We start from the raw sequence: 20,664 nt of genomic DNA, 5'->3' as shown, positions 1-20,664 counted from the left end.
TTTTTTTCATTACAACAATAATGAACCAATTTCAATCTTCCGGCACGCGTTTAAGGGTTACGAAATTATCAATAAATCGTTTAGGTACTAAGCCAACGTCAGTAAAAAAAAAATTTTTACGTGCGCATGCATTAGCCTTGACTAGGGGGGGGCTAAGGGAGCGACTATTAAATAATTATGCTGGTCGCCATGGAACTCAACGCCCAAGGAGTACCTAAAGTGGCACTTATGCATTTATGTTATCGTGCTATTTTTAAAAATAGTATTTTGATGTTAAATTCAAATTTTACAATATGTTTTTCTTTTATTAATTTGTTAATTGAAAGTACAGATAACCCGGTCGGTTTCTAATGTGATGAAAATCTAGCCCCCCCCCCAAAAAAAAGCAGTACTCTGGATAATAACAAAACATTCAAATTGCCTCAGTCTCGAAAGATTTCTTCTCTACTGAACGAGGAAACAAACGGTGAAGTGTAGTTCACCTTCTGTTTCTCTCCCCCTCTCTCTTCCTCTCTTAATATCTCTCTCTATCCATCTCTCCCTTTCCCTCTCTCAATCTATCTTTCTCTCTATATCACCCTCTCCATCTCTCTTTGAGCCCCTTTCTTTCTCTAACTCCCTCTCTCCCTCTCCTTTCCTCTTTCTCATCCCTCTCTGTTTCTAACTCTCCCCCTCTCTGTTTATCTATCAATCCCTTCATCTCTCTATCTCTTTCTCTTTCTCCCTCTCACTTTCTCTTTTCTATCTATATATCTTCCTCTCTATCTGTCCATCTCTAATCCCTCATCCTATTTTAGTCTCCTAAATTAATTACAGTGAATAAGGCATTGTCAAAACATGGATAAATCCTATTTTAGTCACCTAATTTACTGACTGTGAGAATAGAAGTTATTTGGAAATTACTGCTACCTTGAACAGCACCAGAAGTAACTGGTAAAACCTTTCTAATTAAATTGATTTTGGCAGCCATTTGGTAACAAAATGACATAGCCTTAGCCCTTGCTGCATGAGGAATACCTGCGACCTTGCTACCAAGTAGAAGAATTATTTATTCTACTTTAAAACATTCAATTTTTCAAAAATCTCATGTTCGACATCTCCAAAACATCCAATATGGGGAAAAATATTGCAGAAATGCAAACTTATTGTTTAGGATGAATGCACAATGGTACGCAAAAAATCACTTGAGGCTCTTGGTCGATCCTTGCAAGATTTGCGTGGCAATGTCAGACCATTTGGGAATGCAGTAATATTGCTTGCAGGAGATTTCAGACAAATGTTACCTGTTATTCTTCAATCAACACCAGCAGATTAAATAAATGCTTGCCTCAAATACTCTACTTTTTTGTTCCATGTGAAGCTATTAAACTTAACTCAAAATATGCATGTCCAGTTGCCGACTGTTCGATCCGCACAAAAACTTTTGCATCACTTGTGGGAAATTGGGTACGAAAAAGTGCCAGCTGATCAGAGTTAAGGGCAAAATTCTTTGACTTTTAACTTCTGTAATTTCTGTAATTTTATTTCATCAAAAGAATAGTTTAAAATGTTTTTGCAGATATTCAAATTATAAGAATTCCATTTGACTGAGTGAATGAGCTATTCTTGCAGGTCAATACAAAGATGCCCATGAACTTAACGCTATTATTCAATGTAAAATTCCAAGTGAGGTAGTCAAATACAAATCCATCGACACTGTTGTGAAAGCAGATAAAGTGGTTAATTATCCAACAGCTAGATTTGCAAATGGATGCCACCGCATGTATTGCAACTGAAATTTGGTGTACTAATTATCATGTGAAATATAAACCAATCCAAGCTTTGCAATGGCACATGGCTTGCAGTAAAAAAAAATTAACAAACAATATCATAGAAACAACAATCTTAACAGGACCTTTCACAGATGAATATATCTTCATTCCATGCATTCCTATGATTCCATCGGATACATCATTACACTTTAGGAAATTGAACTTTCCAATTTTATTGTCATTTGCAATAACCATCAACAAAGCACAGGGAACAATCTTTACAATTGTGGGCCTTACAGTTACATACTGACTGTTTTTTCACATGGACAATTTATATTACGTATTCAAGAGTCACCAAACCGGAAAATCTCTATATCAGCTAAGAAAATGGAACAACAAAAACTGTGTACCCATGCAAAATGGAAAATTAAACCTATAAGAAACATGCTTTTTCTCATTTTGGAACTTTTTCCATTGCGCCAATTTGAGCCACAGCAACGTGTGGCAGGGTACAGCTAGTATATATATATAATTATACCAACAAAGGTATTCAAGAGGGAAAACTTGTGAATCAAACAAAGTTATTAAGAGTGCTCAATAAAAAAGAGCAAAATATATTTTTATTTATATCGACAAATACTACATAGTTGCTACACTGAACATGTTAATGTCTCAGACAATTTGGTCGGTAAGGACCAAATATTCTCGTCAGGCGATGTAAAAAACACATACACACATATATACACAAAAAGAAAAATAGACGTAATGAAAAATTAAAAACTCTCATATTCATTTTAAAAGGTGAATTAATATAAGGTTAGTTAATTCTAACTAAAGGTTTAAGCATAGAAATATACATAATAAAAATATTTGTTCAGTGTAATAATTAGGTTAAGACTGCACATAGATTATATGAAATAGATTAAATAGCGGAAACGCATTCTATGAATTAAAAATTGTTTTGTATAGAAGACCTTAATAAACATCTTCTAGATTTAACCATTGTTAACATTATCTAAGAAAATAAATATAAACTATTTATAAATCTATATATATAAAAGCGAAAATGTATGTATGTATGTATGTACGCTTCTCCTCGATGTCCACAAAAGTCTTCTTCACAACTTCTTAAAACTTCTTATATCAGCTATAAATTGTAATATCTCAGAGTTATCCACGGAGCTCGCCTGTCTATTTAATTTTATTGACTTTCAAACGTTAATTATTCCACATTTCCCGCATCGGCACACGTTACATTCGGTTTTCGGTATAAACAAAAAGCGAAACTCAACTCTAATGACCAGCCCAGAGCCAGTGGTTTTGTTCAATGTCCACTTCGTCATATCAGACGGTAGCTTTCATTTTGAGACGAGACACTCCCCCTAATAAACAGGGAACTGGTTTTCCCCGAACTTAGTTAAAACAAACAAACCGATTTATTTATTTAAAAACGGTCCCGCACAAAATCGTAACAGCTGAATACCTATCGCCGTCACGTCAATCAAAAACGCGCACCTGTTTTTTTTTAACACTTTACTATTTTCCAACTGCGCATCGTCAAGGCTTCGTTTTTTTTCACGGGCACCTGATTTTTTTTCACATTTTCGGGGTTTTTTCACACACACCGAAAAACACCCGGGCAACGCCGGGTACCCCTCGCTAGTAATAAATTAAAACGCATTTTAAAAGGTATTTTTAGTCTTAATTCTAACAATATGACCACATTATGTTAATGTTGGTTAAGCGTGTATGACTCTGCATTAAAATCAAAAATGGCATAAATATCATGTAACATAATTGAAACAACTCTATGGATTTTTTAAAAAAATTTATGTTGTCATGCCCATATTTTTATTTTCTTTCAAAGTTAAAGAGTTCTATTTTTTTTTTTTTTTATGAGTCAGGGCGGAATATATGAAAAAATTTACATAATAATTATATGATAGTTTCTGTGCTGCTAAACAAGTGTTAAGAATTGAAATTTTAACATGCTGAAAGAAATTATCACTATCTTGGAATTTGGAATATAGACTTTCTGAGATATATATATATATGATGTGACGGTTCCAATATTTTTCAAGATTCTGATACAATTACTGATTATGTTCAAAATCTTTTTATTCCGATACAACTACTAAGGCCAATTCTGATATTTTTATATTGCTAAATATAAAGGTTTTTGTTAAAGGGGTGGGGGTGGATTACAGCAAAATCCATGAAATATGTGCATATATTTTCCAAAATGTACAAATATGCTTGTGGGGATTATCTGTGGATTTTAATTTTACTGGTAGTTTAAAATCATTAAATATTTATCATTTCATCGTTAATACAAAATACGTGTAAAATTAAGTTTTAAACAAAAAGAAACAAAAACAACACAAAGAATTGTTTTTTTGGCATCACAAAAATTTTCAGATTCTGATATCGAAAAAAAGTTCTGATTTTTTTTTTTTATATATATATATATATATATATATATATATATACACTAGTGAGGGGTACCCGGCGTTGCCCGGGTGTTGGGGGGGGGGGTTAAAGAAAAAAAAGTAAGTATGAGGATCGAACCCGAACCCGAACCCTTGAGGCAAAGTTGTAAATTAAAGTGTGAAAAAAAAAAGAAAAAAAAGTGCGATGTTAACCATTGCCCCACCGCGAGATGCTAACGGAAACACGTTTGAATTTATTTAATTAGTTGGATTTAGCAGGTGCCTGTTTTAAATGAGGTCAAGTTTTGACTGCGGGGATAGTATTCATTTATTGCTGAACGCTTCCCCCCCCCCCGAAGATGTTATAGGAAAAAGACTAACCCACATGTGGCGAGCGACAAATATTGAATATTTATCTTCCTGAAATCAAGCAAATTAAATAGACAGGCGAGCTTCATTGTTAACTGTGAGATATTACGATTTGTATGTGATATAAAAAGTTTTAAAAGTTGTAAACCGACCGACCGTTTCTCTGAAAGAAGCCTTTTGTAGACACACAGAAAAAGCGAACACACATACATACATACATACATACATACATTTTCGCTTTTATATTTATAGATGTGTGTATTATCAAAAAAAATTGCAAAAAAGAAGCATCTCAAAAACGCACACCAAATGCTGTGAGACATGTAGCCAGAATCTCTAAGTGACACACAATAAGAAAAAGTCAGTTCGAAAAGCAAGAATGGAAACATCCAGAGAAGAAAGCTGAGATGAATTGGCCAAAGGGTAATGATGGAATGAACTACAAAATCTTCGACACAGAAGTGGCAAAAATGAGAACGCACTGTAAAGGAAAGCGCCAAAGTAAATCTAGAGAAATTAGACCAATGTAATCTTTGACTTTCTTTAGGTGTTTCTTATCAAACTAAGGAATTTTTCTGTCAAACTCTGGAATCTGCATGGAATTTCGAATCAAATCTTTTATTCAATCCACCGAGGTAGCATGCTCTCATTCTCTCAGCAAACATAACATTTAAAGAACTAGGTAAAACTCAGTTGTAACTGATATTCTTTAGAATACAATTGCTAATTACTTGGGCTATGACAGCAGAATATTTTTATCATTGTTTTGACTCTAGTATATATCCGAGTTAATCAATGGAGAACCACATCACTCTATATAAAAGCATATAAGATATCAACGGATACACACTCGAGAGTCAAAACAATGAAAAGAATATGCTGTTGTCCTAGTCTTACTAATTTCTTAAGACTTCTACCTGGTCATGGCTGACAGAATAAGAGCATGATACTGTCATGGATTAAATCAATTCAAACTTCTGTGGAAGTTCCAGAGTTCAACAAGGGAACCTGAAGAAAGTCAGAGGTTACATTGGCTGAAACGTTGTGAAAATAACACTCAAAATGAGAACAGTGGTCCAAATAATACAAAGTCTTCTGTTGTTGTGGTAGAAAGGCGAGTCCTTGCTGTGAATGTCTTACAATGAGGAACCAGAGATTGGAACTCAGTAAAGCACTTTCTATGGAAATAATGATAGACAAGCAATGTCTCTTCTGTGAGAAAAGGGCTGTAGCAAAGAAAAGAGATTACCCCTTCCCCCCACACACACACTTACCAAGTTCGATGCAAATGCTTGGCTTAAATAAGCTGTTCCACTACTGGTTATATCGAAAGTGCTTGTGTCGGTCATTTTATATGACAGCTTTGTACACAGGAAGATGTCTTATATTTCCTACTTAAAAAAAAATAGTAATTATTGATTCATACCCTTTTGAGATTTTTGACCTTTTAAAATGTCGGCCATGTTTCATGTTTTTATCTTTTTTTTTTTTTGTTGGCAGAGTTCTTTTGTAGTTATTAATATAGAAACGAGCACAAGTATCAATAAGATGATTCCATTTAGCCTGCACTTTTAGCAATGAAAATTCTCTTCCAAACTTAAGCATGATATACTGAAGAGCTTCTTACTATAGGCATGAATCAACACATCTAAAAAATGTTTTTTCAATCCTAAGGGTGACCAAACAATGAAGATTCTATTCTAATATCGTTGGTGGTCGGCCAATGAAAATTCTATTTACAATCTCAAGGATAATTGACCAATGAAAATCCTGTTTCAATCTAAAGGGTGATTGACCAATGAAAATGCTATTTTACTCCAAGTGAAGCATGCATTGTCCTCCATGAGTGCACAGTGAACGAGGCCTAAAAAAAATGACTACGTTTAGCATTGCCCCTCCCCCGTTTAGCTCAAAAGTCCCCAGGGGATGTCAAATCTTGATGAAAATGAACAAATGGTGCAGTTTTAGGCCTTAACCTATGTAAATTTGGGACCGAGCAAAAGTGGAATAATAGCAAGACTGACATAGTAGCAAGATTTTACTGTAATTTAAAATTACCAGATTAAAGAACGAAAATTTTGATTAAAGTTAACACCCTTATACAACCTAGCACCACAAATGCATTTGAGAAGTTTTATCATCATAAAAGGAGAAAGGCCCATCATAAAATCCATAGTAGGTTATTTTATAAGACAGGGCCGCATTTGAAATGAATGTTTCCTTTTAGAGCACAATTGAACAATTTTGCATTTTAAACTTTAAGGGAAGCCATTATTTATAAATAATTTTATAAAATTAATAGATTCTCTACAGTGCAATATAGACTACAGTGTATTGTGGACTAAGTCACCGCAGAAAGGCATGTGAAGCTTTCTCCCAGTACACTGCGGGGAGGGGTGTCCCTAATGAGAGCAGGCAATCAATCGATTTCACAGATTTCGATGACAATAAAAGTATAGGAGGCTGGAACAATTTTTATCCTCATTCAATCCCAGACAACGTCAGGTCTCCCTGCTAGTATATATATATATATATATATATGTGTGTGTGTGTGTGTGTGCGTATTTATATGGGCCATTTACAGGAATCACCATCCAGAGAAACAGCCCCAGTTGCTAATAATACAGAAGCATTCCACTCTTTCATATTTATGACAACAGCATTATCGTAGCACTAATATACAGCATTCAAGGGGTTTGAATTCTTGGAATACTAAATTTGCATATTGTAGACTTATAATTTTATAAACTGATTTCATGGCTGGAAAAGTTCATAAAATACTAAAAAGGACCCATCTACATCAGTTGTGAAATATAGACAGAGGACCCTAAAATGTGAAACAGAAATGGTAATCATCAGCTGTTTACCATGTATTTGTTTCAGTTAGGAACTGAACACTGGTAGGTTTTGTACATTTTATCAAGGTTTACACGTCTACACTGCTTCCAATTCACCTTTTTCAAGACATTTCATCTGACATTCATATTTTTTGTACGGATATTTCAATTATTAACTTTGTATAACTACTATATGAATTTGTTCCTGGAACCCTTGGAAAATGATCTGAATAGATTCAATATTTTGCCTTTTGACTTAGATCAAAGCCTAGTATACTTTGGCTATGGTTAAAGTGTAGTATCTGTTCTCTGATCTTGGTTTGAAGTTTGCGTCTTTCGTGTTGTTTTTTTTTTCTTCCTCTTTTATGGAGCTTCTTGATAGAATGGCTCTGATATCAGGAGTAAGACCTTCCATAGCGAAGGAACGGAAAAGGAGAAAGTAGTGGAAACACCCAATATGGTGATGCTGCTAGTGACAGGGGCCAGCCTGTTACTCTCGGAGAGTAGCTCCACTACTAGTGTCCAGAAGAGTTCCCTCAGCAAGAAAAGAAAAAAAAAAAAAAAATTGCCAAGCACTTATACCCAATGTGGTGATTCTCTCCACTCCAACCCCTTTTCAGACTCTCCCCAAAATGAAAAGCTCCACTTCCATGAACAACTATAGAGATCAGGGGAAGGCCCAAGCTATACCAGTGAGATAGTTTGCTTGAGAGAAGACCACAAAGAAAAAAAAATGTTTTCACAGAAGTACAAGAAATTGTGCCTACCGAAATATGAGTAGTGCATAGAAATTACTGCAGTTCATTGGCAACAAACTCTGATGGTTCTGGGTGTATGTCAGAGAGATGATGACTTGTATTGGAGCCAAGCATTACTAAACATATCCTACATAATCAACAATTTCCATCATAGTACAGAGAAAGCTTAGTTGTATTTCTTGCGATCTTGGCTGTAGTGTGAATGGTGATGTGGACCTTGCGTTTAACAGAACTTCAAGGAGTTGAATTTTTTGATGATTTGGATCTGATTGAATTCTTCAAACATCAAAGATAAGATGTGATAGGAAAATATTCTCTAGTATTTGAAAATGGTGACTATCATCCTAAACTTTTGACCTTAAGCTGAAGAGCCTTTGCTGAAAACAACGAAGTACTACAAAACAGGCTGATTGAGAATTCATCAGAGATCACATCATAGACATCCCATGAACTAATACCCTTCTTTTTTTTCTCAGCAAATTAAAGAACCAAATAGTTTAGATCATGTTGCCATGTGGAAATTAAATAGCAATTGCCACTCTCCCCAACGTGGTCCTGGATATGACCTTAAACTATATCCGATGGTGAGGCCCCAGCTTGCAGGCTTTAGGGAGTGTGAAGCCACCTTTCAATTGCCATTGATCCCAGGTACACTCTTACCCAGAGCGGTAGTACCTGTTAGGGTCCCAACTATGGGTTAAATAGAAACCGACTTAAAAAAAAACAAACAAATATACTCTATTAAAAAATTGTTCTTCAAAATCACTGGATTCGGCATTAAATAACCTGAAAAGGGTTGATATGCCATAAAACAAAAACAACCAACCACTCTCCCCAACGGTTCACTTCAACCTGTGCAGCTACTATTGGAATCATTTCACAGATTCAACTGTCACAAGTCAAAAAGTCATAGCATCAAGAAATCATTGATGACCACATATAACAGAAAGCATACTGAGATAACCACAGAAATTTGTAACTTGCGATTTTCTGAAAAATCTGTAATGCAATGAGCAATTTCCCTTGTTTGCATGGCAACTGATAAGGTTGAACTGCTTACCCAAAGGTTTGCACTAAACCCCATCTTAGACTCCACAAACCACTTCCTTCCCAAACAGAAGGCACAGTCAATAATCTTATCACCTTTTCCCAAGTCCAGGATGTCATAAAATAAAAATCGAGATGCCTCCAAAGTATGTGAGCCTTATATCTCTGCTATGGTAATAAAGAAATGCTCTGCTGAGCTGGCTTCTCTCCTCTCCTCTCCTCTCCAATAAAGTAAAAATAATTATTTGTTGAAAGATTATACAACTCTGATCGTTCACAAGTCTCTGACTTAAGATCCTAATGTTTAGGTCTGGACGGCACTACTGGGTGATTTTCAGGTTTAGTGATCTCAATCCTAAGTCGAGGGTTGCTCAGTGTGGATCTGGTGGGAAAGCAGAGTAGATTTGTCAAAACTCACTTATGCTTCACCTTATATTGAGAATTAGATGGGCATGACCCTGCCTCCTGTTCCAATAGAATTTAATTCATAATTCTCAATGATACAGTATCGTTTCACGTTACCAGTAATAATTGCCAGTCAAATTCCTACATAATCAGCAACTGTAAGACCATACGCGGTCAACAGATCTTTAATCCCACTCTTTTCTTCTTTATCAGTCTCCATCTCTCACTGCTACCTTTACAGAAGAGGTTCCTTTACAGAAGAGCTTGTCGTCATAATTATAAATGTGATTTATTGAAATTACAAAAAATAAATAAAAATTTAAAAAATCTTTATTTGAACTTCATAATAAAAATATCTTTATGAGATAAGATTGCGAAAATTCGTACATGCACGTATTTTTTGCACACACTTGTGTATACAACAATGGCCTCCACTTTAAACATAAGGATTTACATTGCTTAATATCTAGAAAACTACTTATTTGCGAAAAATGAAAATGTTTAACTCGTTTTCAGCGTACCCAAAAACTTAGAAAAAGCCGTCATTTTAAAGGAAAATATAAATGTGGAAACCAAATAAAAATTTACCTTATTATTGACCCAGTCTATAGTGACCCTGTTTGAGGATCTAGACTCTTCCCACATTAAAAACCTGATCTTGTGTCTACTTTTACCCTCGTGGGAAGCAATTAAATAGAAACTGAATGCATATTGCCTTTAGTGAATTTTACCTCCCTCACCTCAGTCTAGACTGTTTCCAGTGTGTACTGCCACCATACCTGATATTAACTTGAAAGGTTTGGCTTGGAGAGTGGTGGTTGACTTGATTTTCTGTTTGAACTCATCTTCGACATCAAAAAAAAAAAAAAAAAAGAAAAAAAAAAAGGTGTAAATGTTCACAGCTTTTTTACTGCTTGAGAGATGTCTAAACAATACTTTCCTATCCCGTTTCCCTGTCTTTGTTTTCTTCTATTTTTTCTTGCATCTTATAAAAGTTAAAACCGGATATACGAATAGGCGTTATTATCCTATTTGTATAAATTGCATTATTAGCAGGATAACTCGACGTTGCTCGGGATTGAATGTATTTCTCACTCTACTCATAACCTGGTGCTACCAGATCAGGCTGTCTGAAGAGATTGATTTCCCGAGACGAAATGCACCCGATATCAATGCTTTTTGTTTTTCTACTTCCTTTTGCAAAAACTTAATTATGTTCTGCAAAACTAAAAACAAAATCAACAATCCACTTTTTCGCCTTTTTCCTTCTTCCCGTTTCTCTTTCTATCTCCCCCACTTCCTGACTGGTTTCTTAACTTAAAATGTACCAAACATTAATACTGTAACCCTTTTCCCTCTCTCATTACAAAACTCATTCATATTCTGCAGGGCAGAGAACAAAAACGACGAAATCCACTATAAAACAACCAAACCAAACACTACAAACTAGCGATTGGTTACTTACAAAATCTCACGTCAGCAATTTATTAAGAGAAAAATTCACTTAATTCTTCAAATACGAAAAATTCTATTATAATAAGATAATTAGATTATTTTTTGGTAATTTGTTTAATTTGCATTTTTACATTATTAAAGCAGGTGATATTTTCGTTCATCTCTACTTTATTCCAAAAATATTTCTGGTGCCACCAGATCAGGCTGTCTGAAGATATTGGCTTCCTGAGACGAGATGCACCTAACATTGATGTTTTTTTGTTTTTCTACTTCCTTTTTGCAAAACTTAGTTATGGTCTGCAAATACAAAAAACACCTTTTTCCTTTTTCCCCTTTTCCTTCTTCCCATTCCCCCTTTTCTCTTTCTATTTCCCCCACTTCCTGACTGGTTTCCTGACTTAAAATGTACCAAACATTAATACTGTAAGCCTTTTCCTTCTCTCATTACAAAACTCATTCATGTTCTGCAGGGCAGGGAACAAAAACGATAAAATCCACTATAAAACAACCAAACCAAACACTACAAACTAGCGATTGAAGATACAAAAAGCTTGAAGAATAAAAACCTTCTACAAAATAACTGGATGAAACATGAATACTTTTTTCAAAATAACTGGATTCGGCATTAGATAATTTGAAAAAGGGTTGATATGCCGTAAAACAAAACAACCAAACCAATCTACTAATAACACTATTATTACTTTCTTTGTTTTTACTGTCCCCTTCACCTGTTCCGCCCACTAATATCGCCAGATAAGAAGCTGAAATGTTTTAAAACTATCAGCATTAGTGTCATATACATATGGTTTGAAAGTGCTTATTCAGAATGGCACTTATAACGATAAACAAAAATGAAGAAAATCTTTTATTGTGTACCAATACTTGTCACAGAATGAAAATTGCACATTCCAAAAATCACAAAACCAGATCAAGTATTTTTTTTTTTATGAGAAACGAATTTGCCGTGTTTTACTGATAAGTTACAGATGAGGCCATATTTCTCTAGAGAACATAAGGGGAGGTAATCGGTAATTATTCCATGTGCTTTAGGGTTGTCTGCCCTTGTCCACCGATTCATTGATTTCATTTTTATCATCCTCATTAAAAGTAAAATTTGATTTTCTTGATTTAAACAAAACTACTTGATCAAATCACATGAATTTTTTGGGAATTTTTCATCTTCATACTGTGACTGGTACGTACCTCATACAGACGTTTCTGTATTTTCTTTAATTTTAAATGCCATCATAAGTGCCAGTCTGAACAAACACAGTTTGAGTAGATTATATTCACACCAGTCGAGGATACATTCTCTACAATCAGTCTGACAAAATCTTGGCCATTTTTGAGTAGGAAATGACTTTGCATCTGTATGCAAGGCTAGGGCATGTTTCTGGGTAGTCCTAGAAGGTTCACCTTCCCAGGTTGTTGCCTCCAGTCTTTCGAGTGAAGTAAGTTTATTACTGCTTGAGGCACCCCTACCAGGGAATGCCGACAGGGCTGCCTAGGCAATTTTTAAAAGGCCAGAGTGCCCCACTTTTAGCAGTGCTGGCATGACTCTTCCTAACTTTGTCACATCTTTCTGCAGTGAGGATGGAGTAAATACCTATATATGTCGGCAAAGTCGCTAAATCCCGGCATGAGTTTATTGTGAGAAAAAAAATTTTGTGTAGGCGTTAAAAGAAAATTAAAAAATTTTTTTTTTTTTGTTAAATATTATTATATGATATACGGCATAATTACATTGACATACTGGTTCTTGCCAGATAACTGAAGTTAAGCAACGATATGCCTAGCTGATACCAGATGGGTGACCATTTGGGAATATTAGGTGCTGTATAGAGTGAAGGGACAGTACTGCTGTCAAAAGAAAAGTTAGGTGCCTCCTTCCCTCCGTTAGTCTGAGAGACCCCTGGGCAAGGTCGAGAATCTACTTCAGCTCACCCCCCCCCCTCCCATTCAGGGTAACGTGAGCTCATGGAAAGCAGATAACTGATGTAATACATAAGCAATCAGGAATAATTCTGTTCTTGGTTTCGTGCTGTGCTGGGCAGAAGATCCTTTTGGGTACAATGGTCAGGACAATCGCCTATTATAAGCACTGCTTGGACAGAAAGAAACTGCAACCTTGTCTGTACAACTGAAAAGAAAGCTGTGGCAATACATCAAATACTTTCAAGAAAACAGTGTGAATGGGGTTGTGAATGATGAGCAACAATGAATTCATGAATGTTTCAAGGGAGAGAGAAAGATGAAGAGTCATAGCCATTAATGGCTGACCAGGCAGGAAACCACTTAAATGAATGAATTGTTGTATGAGGAATCTTTTGAGTTAAAATGTTGAGAAATACACGCTTTAAATATATAAACATTAGCTTTAGAAATACACGCTTTAAATATATAAACATTAGCTCAAGTTATCCAATATGACTCAAAAGAGAAACCATTTTTAGATAACCTATTCTTTAGCTAATGTTTACATATCTAAAGTGTGTATTTCTCAATAGATTTTATCTCAAAATGATTCCTCATATAATTATATTTTACAAAAAAAAAAAAAAAATTTTTTTAAATGCTACACCATTAAATTTTCTTTTAAATGCTACACCATTAAAAATTCTTTTAAATGCTACACCATTAAAAATTTTTTTAAATGCTACACCATTAAAAAAATTTTTATTACAATAAACTCCCAACATGATTTGATCCTGGATATGACCTTAAACTATATCCAGTGGTGAGGCCCCAGCTTGCGGGCTTTGGGGAGTGTGGAGCCACCCTTTAATTGCCATTGCTCCCAGGTCCACTCTGACCCGGAGTGGTAGTACCTGTTAGGGTCCCAACTATGGGTTAAATAGAAACCGACTTGAAAACAACAAATGTATTCTATTAAAAAATTTTTCTTCAAAATCTTTGGATTCGGCATTAAATAACCTGAAAAGGGTTGATATGCCGTAAAACAAAACAACCAACCAACCCACCATGATTTAGTGTCTTTGCCCATATAACTTCAATTTCATTAAAATTAGAGATACATATTTGAAATGTTAAGGAGATTTTGTCTCCTTGAGTCATTTTGATGAGACGAGCGAGGAACGTAGATATTTGGCAAAAAAAAAAAAAAAAATAGAAACATGTTTAATTTTTTTTTTTCTAATACCAGTATTTGATAAAAAAAAATTATTCAGTTCCTCATGGAATTTCTAAAGATCTAAGAAGTATTTTATTTCTGAGTAATACTTAGAATTATTTATATCTTATTTCCATGTCCTTTTTTTTTTCTTGTATTTTCTTGTATTCTATAAAAGTTGAAAGAAGATATTAGCCTATTTGTTTATCCTGTATTAACTTTTTATCACAATACCAGCATGAAATCACGACTCTATAATGATATATATATGAAATCTGGACGAATTAAAATATCATATTTAAACACATTTTATGACCTCCCTTCCCCGCTAGTTATTTATATTTCTTTTCCATGTCCTTTTTTTTTCTTTGTATTTTATAAAAGTTAAAAAGAGATGAACAAATGTTGATTATTAGCCTAGTGTTTATCCTGTTTTAAGTTTTTATCACAGTACCAGCAGGGAGACCCGACATAGTTTGGGATTGAATGATTACCACTTTGCATTTTTTCATTAACATCATATTTTGTTTGTTTCTAATCTGTCCCCTAAACTGAAGAAAGAGTGGCGCTGAGGAAACTATGTTGGAAAGCTCTGAATTAATGTTTTATACATACATATTTCATTAAAATTGTATTTGAAGTTTTGTAAGAGTTTTTTTTTTTTTTTTTTTTTTGCTAATAAAATTGATTGATTGAAACTGTAGAAAATCGAGGACAAGCTTTACCCTGCGCAGACTTCTAAACTATTTGAATTTGGATAGTATAGAAAGATACTATTCACTACTAAAAAATACTAATAACATACGTGCATTGTAGGCTGTTATCTTAATTTAGCAAAACGATTCCTAAAATAATATAATCTTTAGTAATTATTAACCAACAAATACAACAGGGCATTTCTGCTTATTTAATATGCATTCATTTAGATATGTGGATATTTATGAAGGTTGATAGCAATGCAGAAAAACTGGAATGGGGAAAGAAAATATGAATAAAAACAAACAATTGAATACTGTATTTGAATCGATGCAGGAGAAAAAAAAACATTCTGGGGTTTCCTTGAATATTTTACAAACAACTGGCTTGACTCATTTTCTATTCTGACTCAAAACATTTTAATATCTTGGAGATGATTCACATTTAAACTGAACCTCCATTTGTTGTGTTTTTTGAGTTTAAACGTGATTAGCCTCAAAGATATTCTATCATTATATATATATATATATATATATATATATATATATATATATATATATATAGGGTGGGCCAAAATAAGGGTCCTATCTTTAAATTTGAATAACTTCCACAAAATAAAAGTTAAACTCACCAAACTTTATGTGTGTGTAGACTGACCCTTCCGAGATTTTTTTGAAATGAACTAAACAAATTTTGGCCGAAAAACACTTCTTAAAACTTACATGAATTTATGAATTTTTAAAAATAGGCCCCTTATTTTGGCCCACCCTGTATATAAGAACAAGGAATAAATAAAACATGTTAAAAAACACTTTAACAAGAGTTAAAAACATTTCATTTTCAAAAAAACAACACAAACTAAGTGGATTGTCCTTAATCCAAGGAGTTTAGACGGAAATACTTTCTTTCTAATCAAAGGGTAGGAATTAACAAAATGTAGAATCTGATTTTGCTTGCAAAGTATTTAATGAAACTGCAAGTGAAGAGTAGAAGATCCAATGACGGTAAAATAAAAAAAAACGTTGGTAAAAGTCTGGTGTGTGTATATATATATATATATATATATATATAAGTGAACGTGTGTGTCTGTACATTTCCCTACGCAACAACTGTGTCAATTTTCAGTCTACAGACTCGAAATTTGATATACAGGGTACTGAGATTTGCGAAAATCTATGTGATCGGTTTTCAGCCAGAAATTTGGCTGTTAAAGGGTCAAAGTTCAACGATTTGACCTTTGAGAACTCTACCAAACTCCTCAGACAATTTCGTGTCGAAACACTTGAAATTTTAGATATAGGTTCCTTGGACATGGATCTAACTTAATAACTTGATTTGAGCCCAAAACAATAAATTTTAAGGGGTCATAATAGGAGTTAAAGTTAAAAAATTGACCTTTTTTTTTTTTTTTTTGCACAACATACACGTCCAAACACCCGGGCAACGCTGAGCTGAAATGCTAGTATATATATATATATATATATATATATATATATATATATATATATATATATATAATCATGTGGTGTCTAAAATATGTACTCACACTTTGAATGATGATAAAACTTTTATTCGTGAACATAAAGAGAAATGGAATAGCCTTGAATACAGATTACAACAGCTTTTTAAGAATCATGTTTGCAAATGTTCAAATTGATGACCATTATTGTCAAGACAATGCTGATAACTGTTAAAGATGCCCTGTGTGTGTGTATGTGTGTGTATTTTATTTCACAACCTCAAAACATTAGTCTATAGCAATTGTTTCTGTTTTATGATTGTAAAATAAAAAACATATTCAGCTCTACTAACGTATTGAGCACTTTTTATCCTTTTTTACCGCTTATACCTCATAGTGTGTGTGTGTGTGTGTATATATATATATATTCTATGGTGTCGAATGGTTTGAGGTCACCTGACAAAGTCTCATTGACTGAAACAGATGGCTGTTTGTAGCGACCAAATGTAACTGTTTACCCTTGAATAAATAATATATATGCGCACACACATGCACATACAGGGAGAGAGGAGCAGACTGAGGTAAACTTTTATTCAAATAATTTTGGTTTATTTGTTTTATGTATTAAATTTCTATTATTTTAATTCCATATATTTATTTGCAGCCACTCAATGGACCAGTTATCTTGCAGGAATCGATTTCTCCTAATGGTAAGAACATATTTATTGGTCATAAAAGTACTGGATTTGATATAGATCCACATAATAATGGTAGCTGGACACATGAGTAATTGACAAACCCTAGCTCTAACCCTGCAACAAATCAAACTAAATCACATTGCAGTAAAATGATTTGTATTTCTTCAGTACTTACCCGCCACAGTTCCAAATAGAGCTCAAACCAAACTTTAATAATCAGTCCAGAATAGTCTAGGTCATTTTTGAGTCGGTGATGATCTTGCATCTGTCAGCCTGTCTAGTTCTAGGAGGTCCATTCACCTAGGCATTACCTTCTGTTTTTATTCCTAATTTTTTTTTTTACATGAAGGTCACCACTTATCAAGGCCCAGGAGCCACTCGAGGATAAGGGTTATTTTGTATACAGTAATCAATGGGATAGTGTTGCAGTATTCATTAGTATTGGAGATTTGATAAAATGACATTATTTGGAAGGGGGTGGTTCATCAGGAATTTGTTTGTTGGATTTGAAGATATTCATGTTGAAGTCAGGAGGGAAATAGGCAAGTGGTAGAGAGTTCCAGAGGCGTGCAGTTCTAAGAAAGAAGCTTTGTTCATGGAATCTACGTTTTGATTTAGGCACAGATAAAGAGTGGGGAAAATTTTTGACAGTGGTTTCAGCTAGACGGGTGTTTATTGTGAAAGATTGGCGAGGGGGGCCAGAGATTGGAGTTCAGACGAGCACCTGCCATTGAAATAACGATAAAACAGAGATAGGCTTGCAACGTCTCTTCTGTGGGAGAGAGGTTGCAGGGTAGAGAAAAGGGCATCCCCCACTAAACCACAAAGTCTATTTTGTACTCTGTCAAGGCAGGATAGGCTGTTTTTTAGCAACTTCTGCCCAGATGTGGCAACAGTATTCCATCCTTGGACATACTTGGCTTTTATATAGATAGAGAATTGCATCAGTAGTGAGATATCTTTTGGAGCGGTAGAAGGATCCCACCATTTTTCCAGCGATCTTGGCAACAGACTTGATGTATGTGTTCCATTTCAGATCAGGAGTAAAGGTCAAGCCCAGAAGTTTGTCAAAACATGGGGCCTCCCCTAGACAAGAGCCATCCATTTGAATTGATGCCAGATGCGGATCAGAGCATTGATGATGTAAAGATAAGAGCTTGGTTTTAGAAATTGCTTGAGGCACCCTTAACGGGAATACTAAGTAGGCCAGGGTGCACAGCTCTTAATGTATTGGCAATTATAGTTAAGATTGTCTATCTTTTTATTTCTGGTTTATGCCGTCCATTTGGTTGGATAAATCAAAAGGGATCATATCTCACATTTCACTGTCGTCCTACTGACACTGGAACTCAAAAAGAGCAGACAATCTTGACTATGACTATGTTGGCTTTTCAGAGCTTTACCTGATCTTGTGTCTTACGTCCTAAATAGTTATGTTATCAGGGTATAAGATAAATCACCCCCAAATTTACAAACATTTTTAGTATGTTGCATTTTTTAAATTTTAAACCCAAAATTATGATTATTATAAAAATAAAAATTTGGTTTTAAGAGCAGCCGTTTTTTTTTTTTAAGTAAATTTATGGTACAATGGTTTCTTAATGGTGCAACTGTCTGGAAATAATTAGTAAATAATGAATCGGACAGGTTTTAGTACTTATGGGAGTACTAGACGAATTTATAACTTGTTAAATTATAACCACCATTACTATTTGTTCTCCTGAGTGGTCCTTAGAAAAGCGTTAAATTTGTCAAATGGTAAAGTTATTTTTTACACAGAATAATTCCAGCAAACTTATGCATTGTATTCATTGAAAAAAAAAAAAAAATTTGGTTAAACATTTTGTTGGTTGGTTTTTACTTTTGAAAAGAATAATCGCCTGTCTTTGAAAGTCTGTTTTCTGCTATCTTCATCTGTAATGTGGTTATCAAAATCAAAGAAGTTAATAAGATGCAATAGAAATTCAATAAAATTTACGATCTCAAATTTTCTTAGGGATTTACAAGCATTAGTTTTTTTTGAGAATTTCCCATTTGGTGGGGGTAAGGTTTTGGATTAGGCTTAGGTAGTTGTTAGTTAGGGAGGTTTTGTTCGGGTGTTTGGGGTTTGTAAAGAAGCATTTGTGGACTCTAAAGCAATCTTTAAACAGGGTCTAACTAGCCCGATATAATATTTTTTCGTTAGGGTTTATGTTCCTTGAATAGAAGCGCTGGTTGAGTTTGAATAAAATAAATATGTATTAGATATGTTTGAAGCCAAAACAACGCATTATTACAAAATAAACAGATATTTATTTTGTTCGAAATTTATATTGAAATTTATAAATATATTTCGAAGATATACTTCATCATCAGTATGTATGTCTTTCTTTTTTTTTTTTTGCCATGTTGTTGTTGGAGCATAGAATCAGTAGAAGTCCGTTTGTTGTTTCTGCGGAAGTCTTTTCAAATGTCAAAATGGTGTGTTGGTCATGCGGAATTCACGTTAGGGTTGTGTTCCTTGAATAGAAGCGCTGGTTGAGTTTGAATAAAATAAATATGTATTAGATACATTTGAAGCCAAAACAATGATTCTATGCTCCAACAACAACATGGCAAAAAAAAGAAAGAAAGACATACTGAAGATGAAGTTTTTACTTTGAAATATATTTATAAATTTCAAACAAAATAAATATCATTTTATTTTGTAATAATGTGTTGTTTTGGCTTCAAACGTATCGAATACATATTTATTTTATAATATTTTTTATTATTTGGATCTTCTATTGGTGCAATAATGGCTTTGTAGACAACTTTAGATTGTAAGCATTGTTGCCCAAGTGGGCTTTCTGCCTTATTTATGCAATTGCAGTTTTGTGTATTACTAATATTATTGTAATTGTTATTGTTTCTTTTCTATTGTTTTTTTATTATTCTTTCTAGGTTATCACTGCAACTGTAGCTGAGCTTTATAGTATTTTTATTAAATATTTTGTGCAATATGTTGTTTGAGGGAAAGTGAGTGTTAGTCAAAGTAAAAAAAATTTTTCCAAGTTTATTCTTGATCATAATATTTATCGGAACCAAATGATTTTTTTAGTTCTGTGCCTTTTCTTCTTATTATTATTGGTTCAATGTAGTTGATGGTGGTATTGCTATAACTACTGTTTTTTAGGGTTGCTTGGTAAAAGGTTTTGTGCTTATTAAAGATTTCCTGTGTTGAGGAGTTGGTACTGATTCTGTCTTCTGTGGAATCAATAATATATATATATATATATATATATATATATTGATTTTTCTCATTTAATACAATGTTTGCTCTATAAAGTGTTTTTTTTTTTTTTTAAACCGTTTATCTGTTTATTTCAAATTTTTAATTTTATAAATAACAATACCAGCACATATCCTTGAAATACCAACATGAGGCCATGGATACCCAACTTACGGAAAATAAGAACAAAAAATAATGGATTTTCTAAGATCCAAAAACATTAATAAGATACATTTCAATTATAAAAAGAGAAAAAAAAAATAGTAAAAAAAAACCAAAGCTGTAAAGGAGAAACCCAATCGAATGATGTTTTTTTTTCCTCATTTAATAAAATGTTTTCACCTTCAAGTGTTGTTTTTAAAACAGTTTATCTGTTTATG

General features: G+C 33.8%; 1 protein-coding gene across 8 annotated transcripts in view; it reads left to right on the top strand.

Moving 5' to 3' along the window:
* LOC145285901 (serine--tRNA synthetase-like protein Slimp) overlaps positions 1-20,664 on the top strand; it is a 378,960-nt gene that overhangs the window by 144,800 nt on the left and 213,496 nt on the right. For all 8 annotated transcript variants that reach the window (XM_080134374.1, XM_080134369.1, XM_080134372.1 and 5 more), the window contains one exon: positions 17,001-17,046. In XM_080134374.1, the coding sequence (XP_079990500.1) occupies positions 17,001-17,046 (46 nt within the window). The remainder of the gene's footprint in view (positions 1-17,000; positions 17,047-20,664) is intronic.

Source organism: Euprymna scolopes, chromosome 10, assembly GCF_053919585.1.
Source record: "Euprymna scolopes isolate OS-2025 chromosome 10, ASM5391958v1, whole genome shotgun sequence".
Classification (NCBI taxonomy): Eukaryota; Metazoa; Mollusca; class Cephalopoda; order Sepiida; family Sepiolidae; genus Euprymna; species Euprymna scolopes.
Note: the sequence above shows the minus strand (reverse complement) of the source record. Positions and strands in the feature narration are given on the sequence as shown.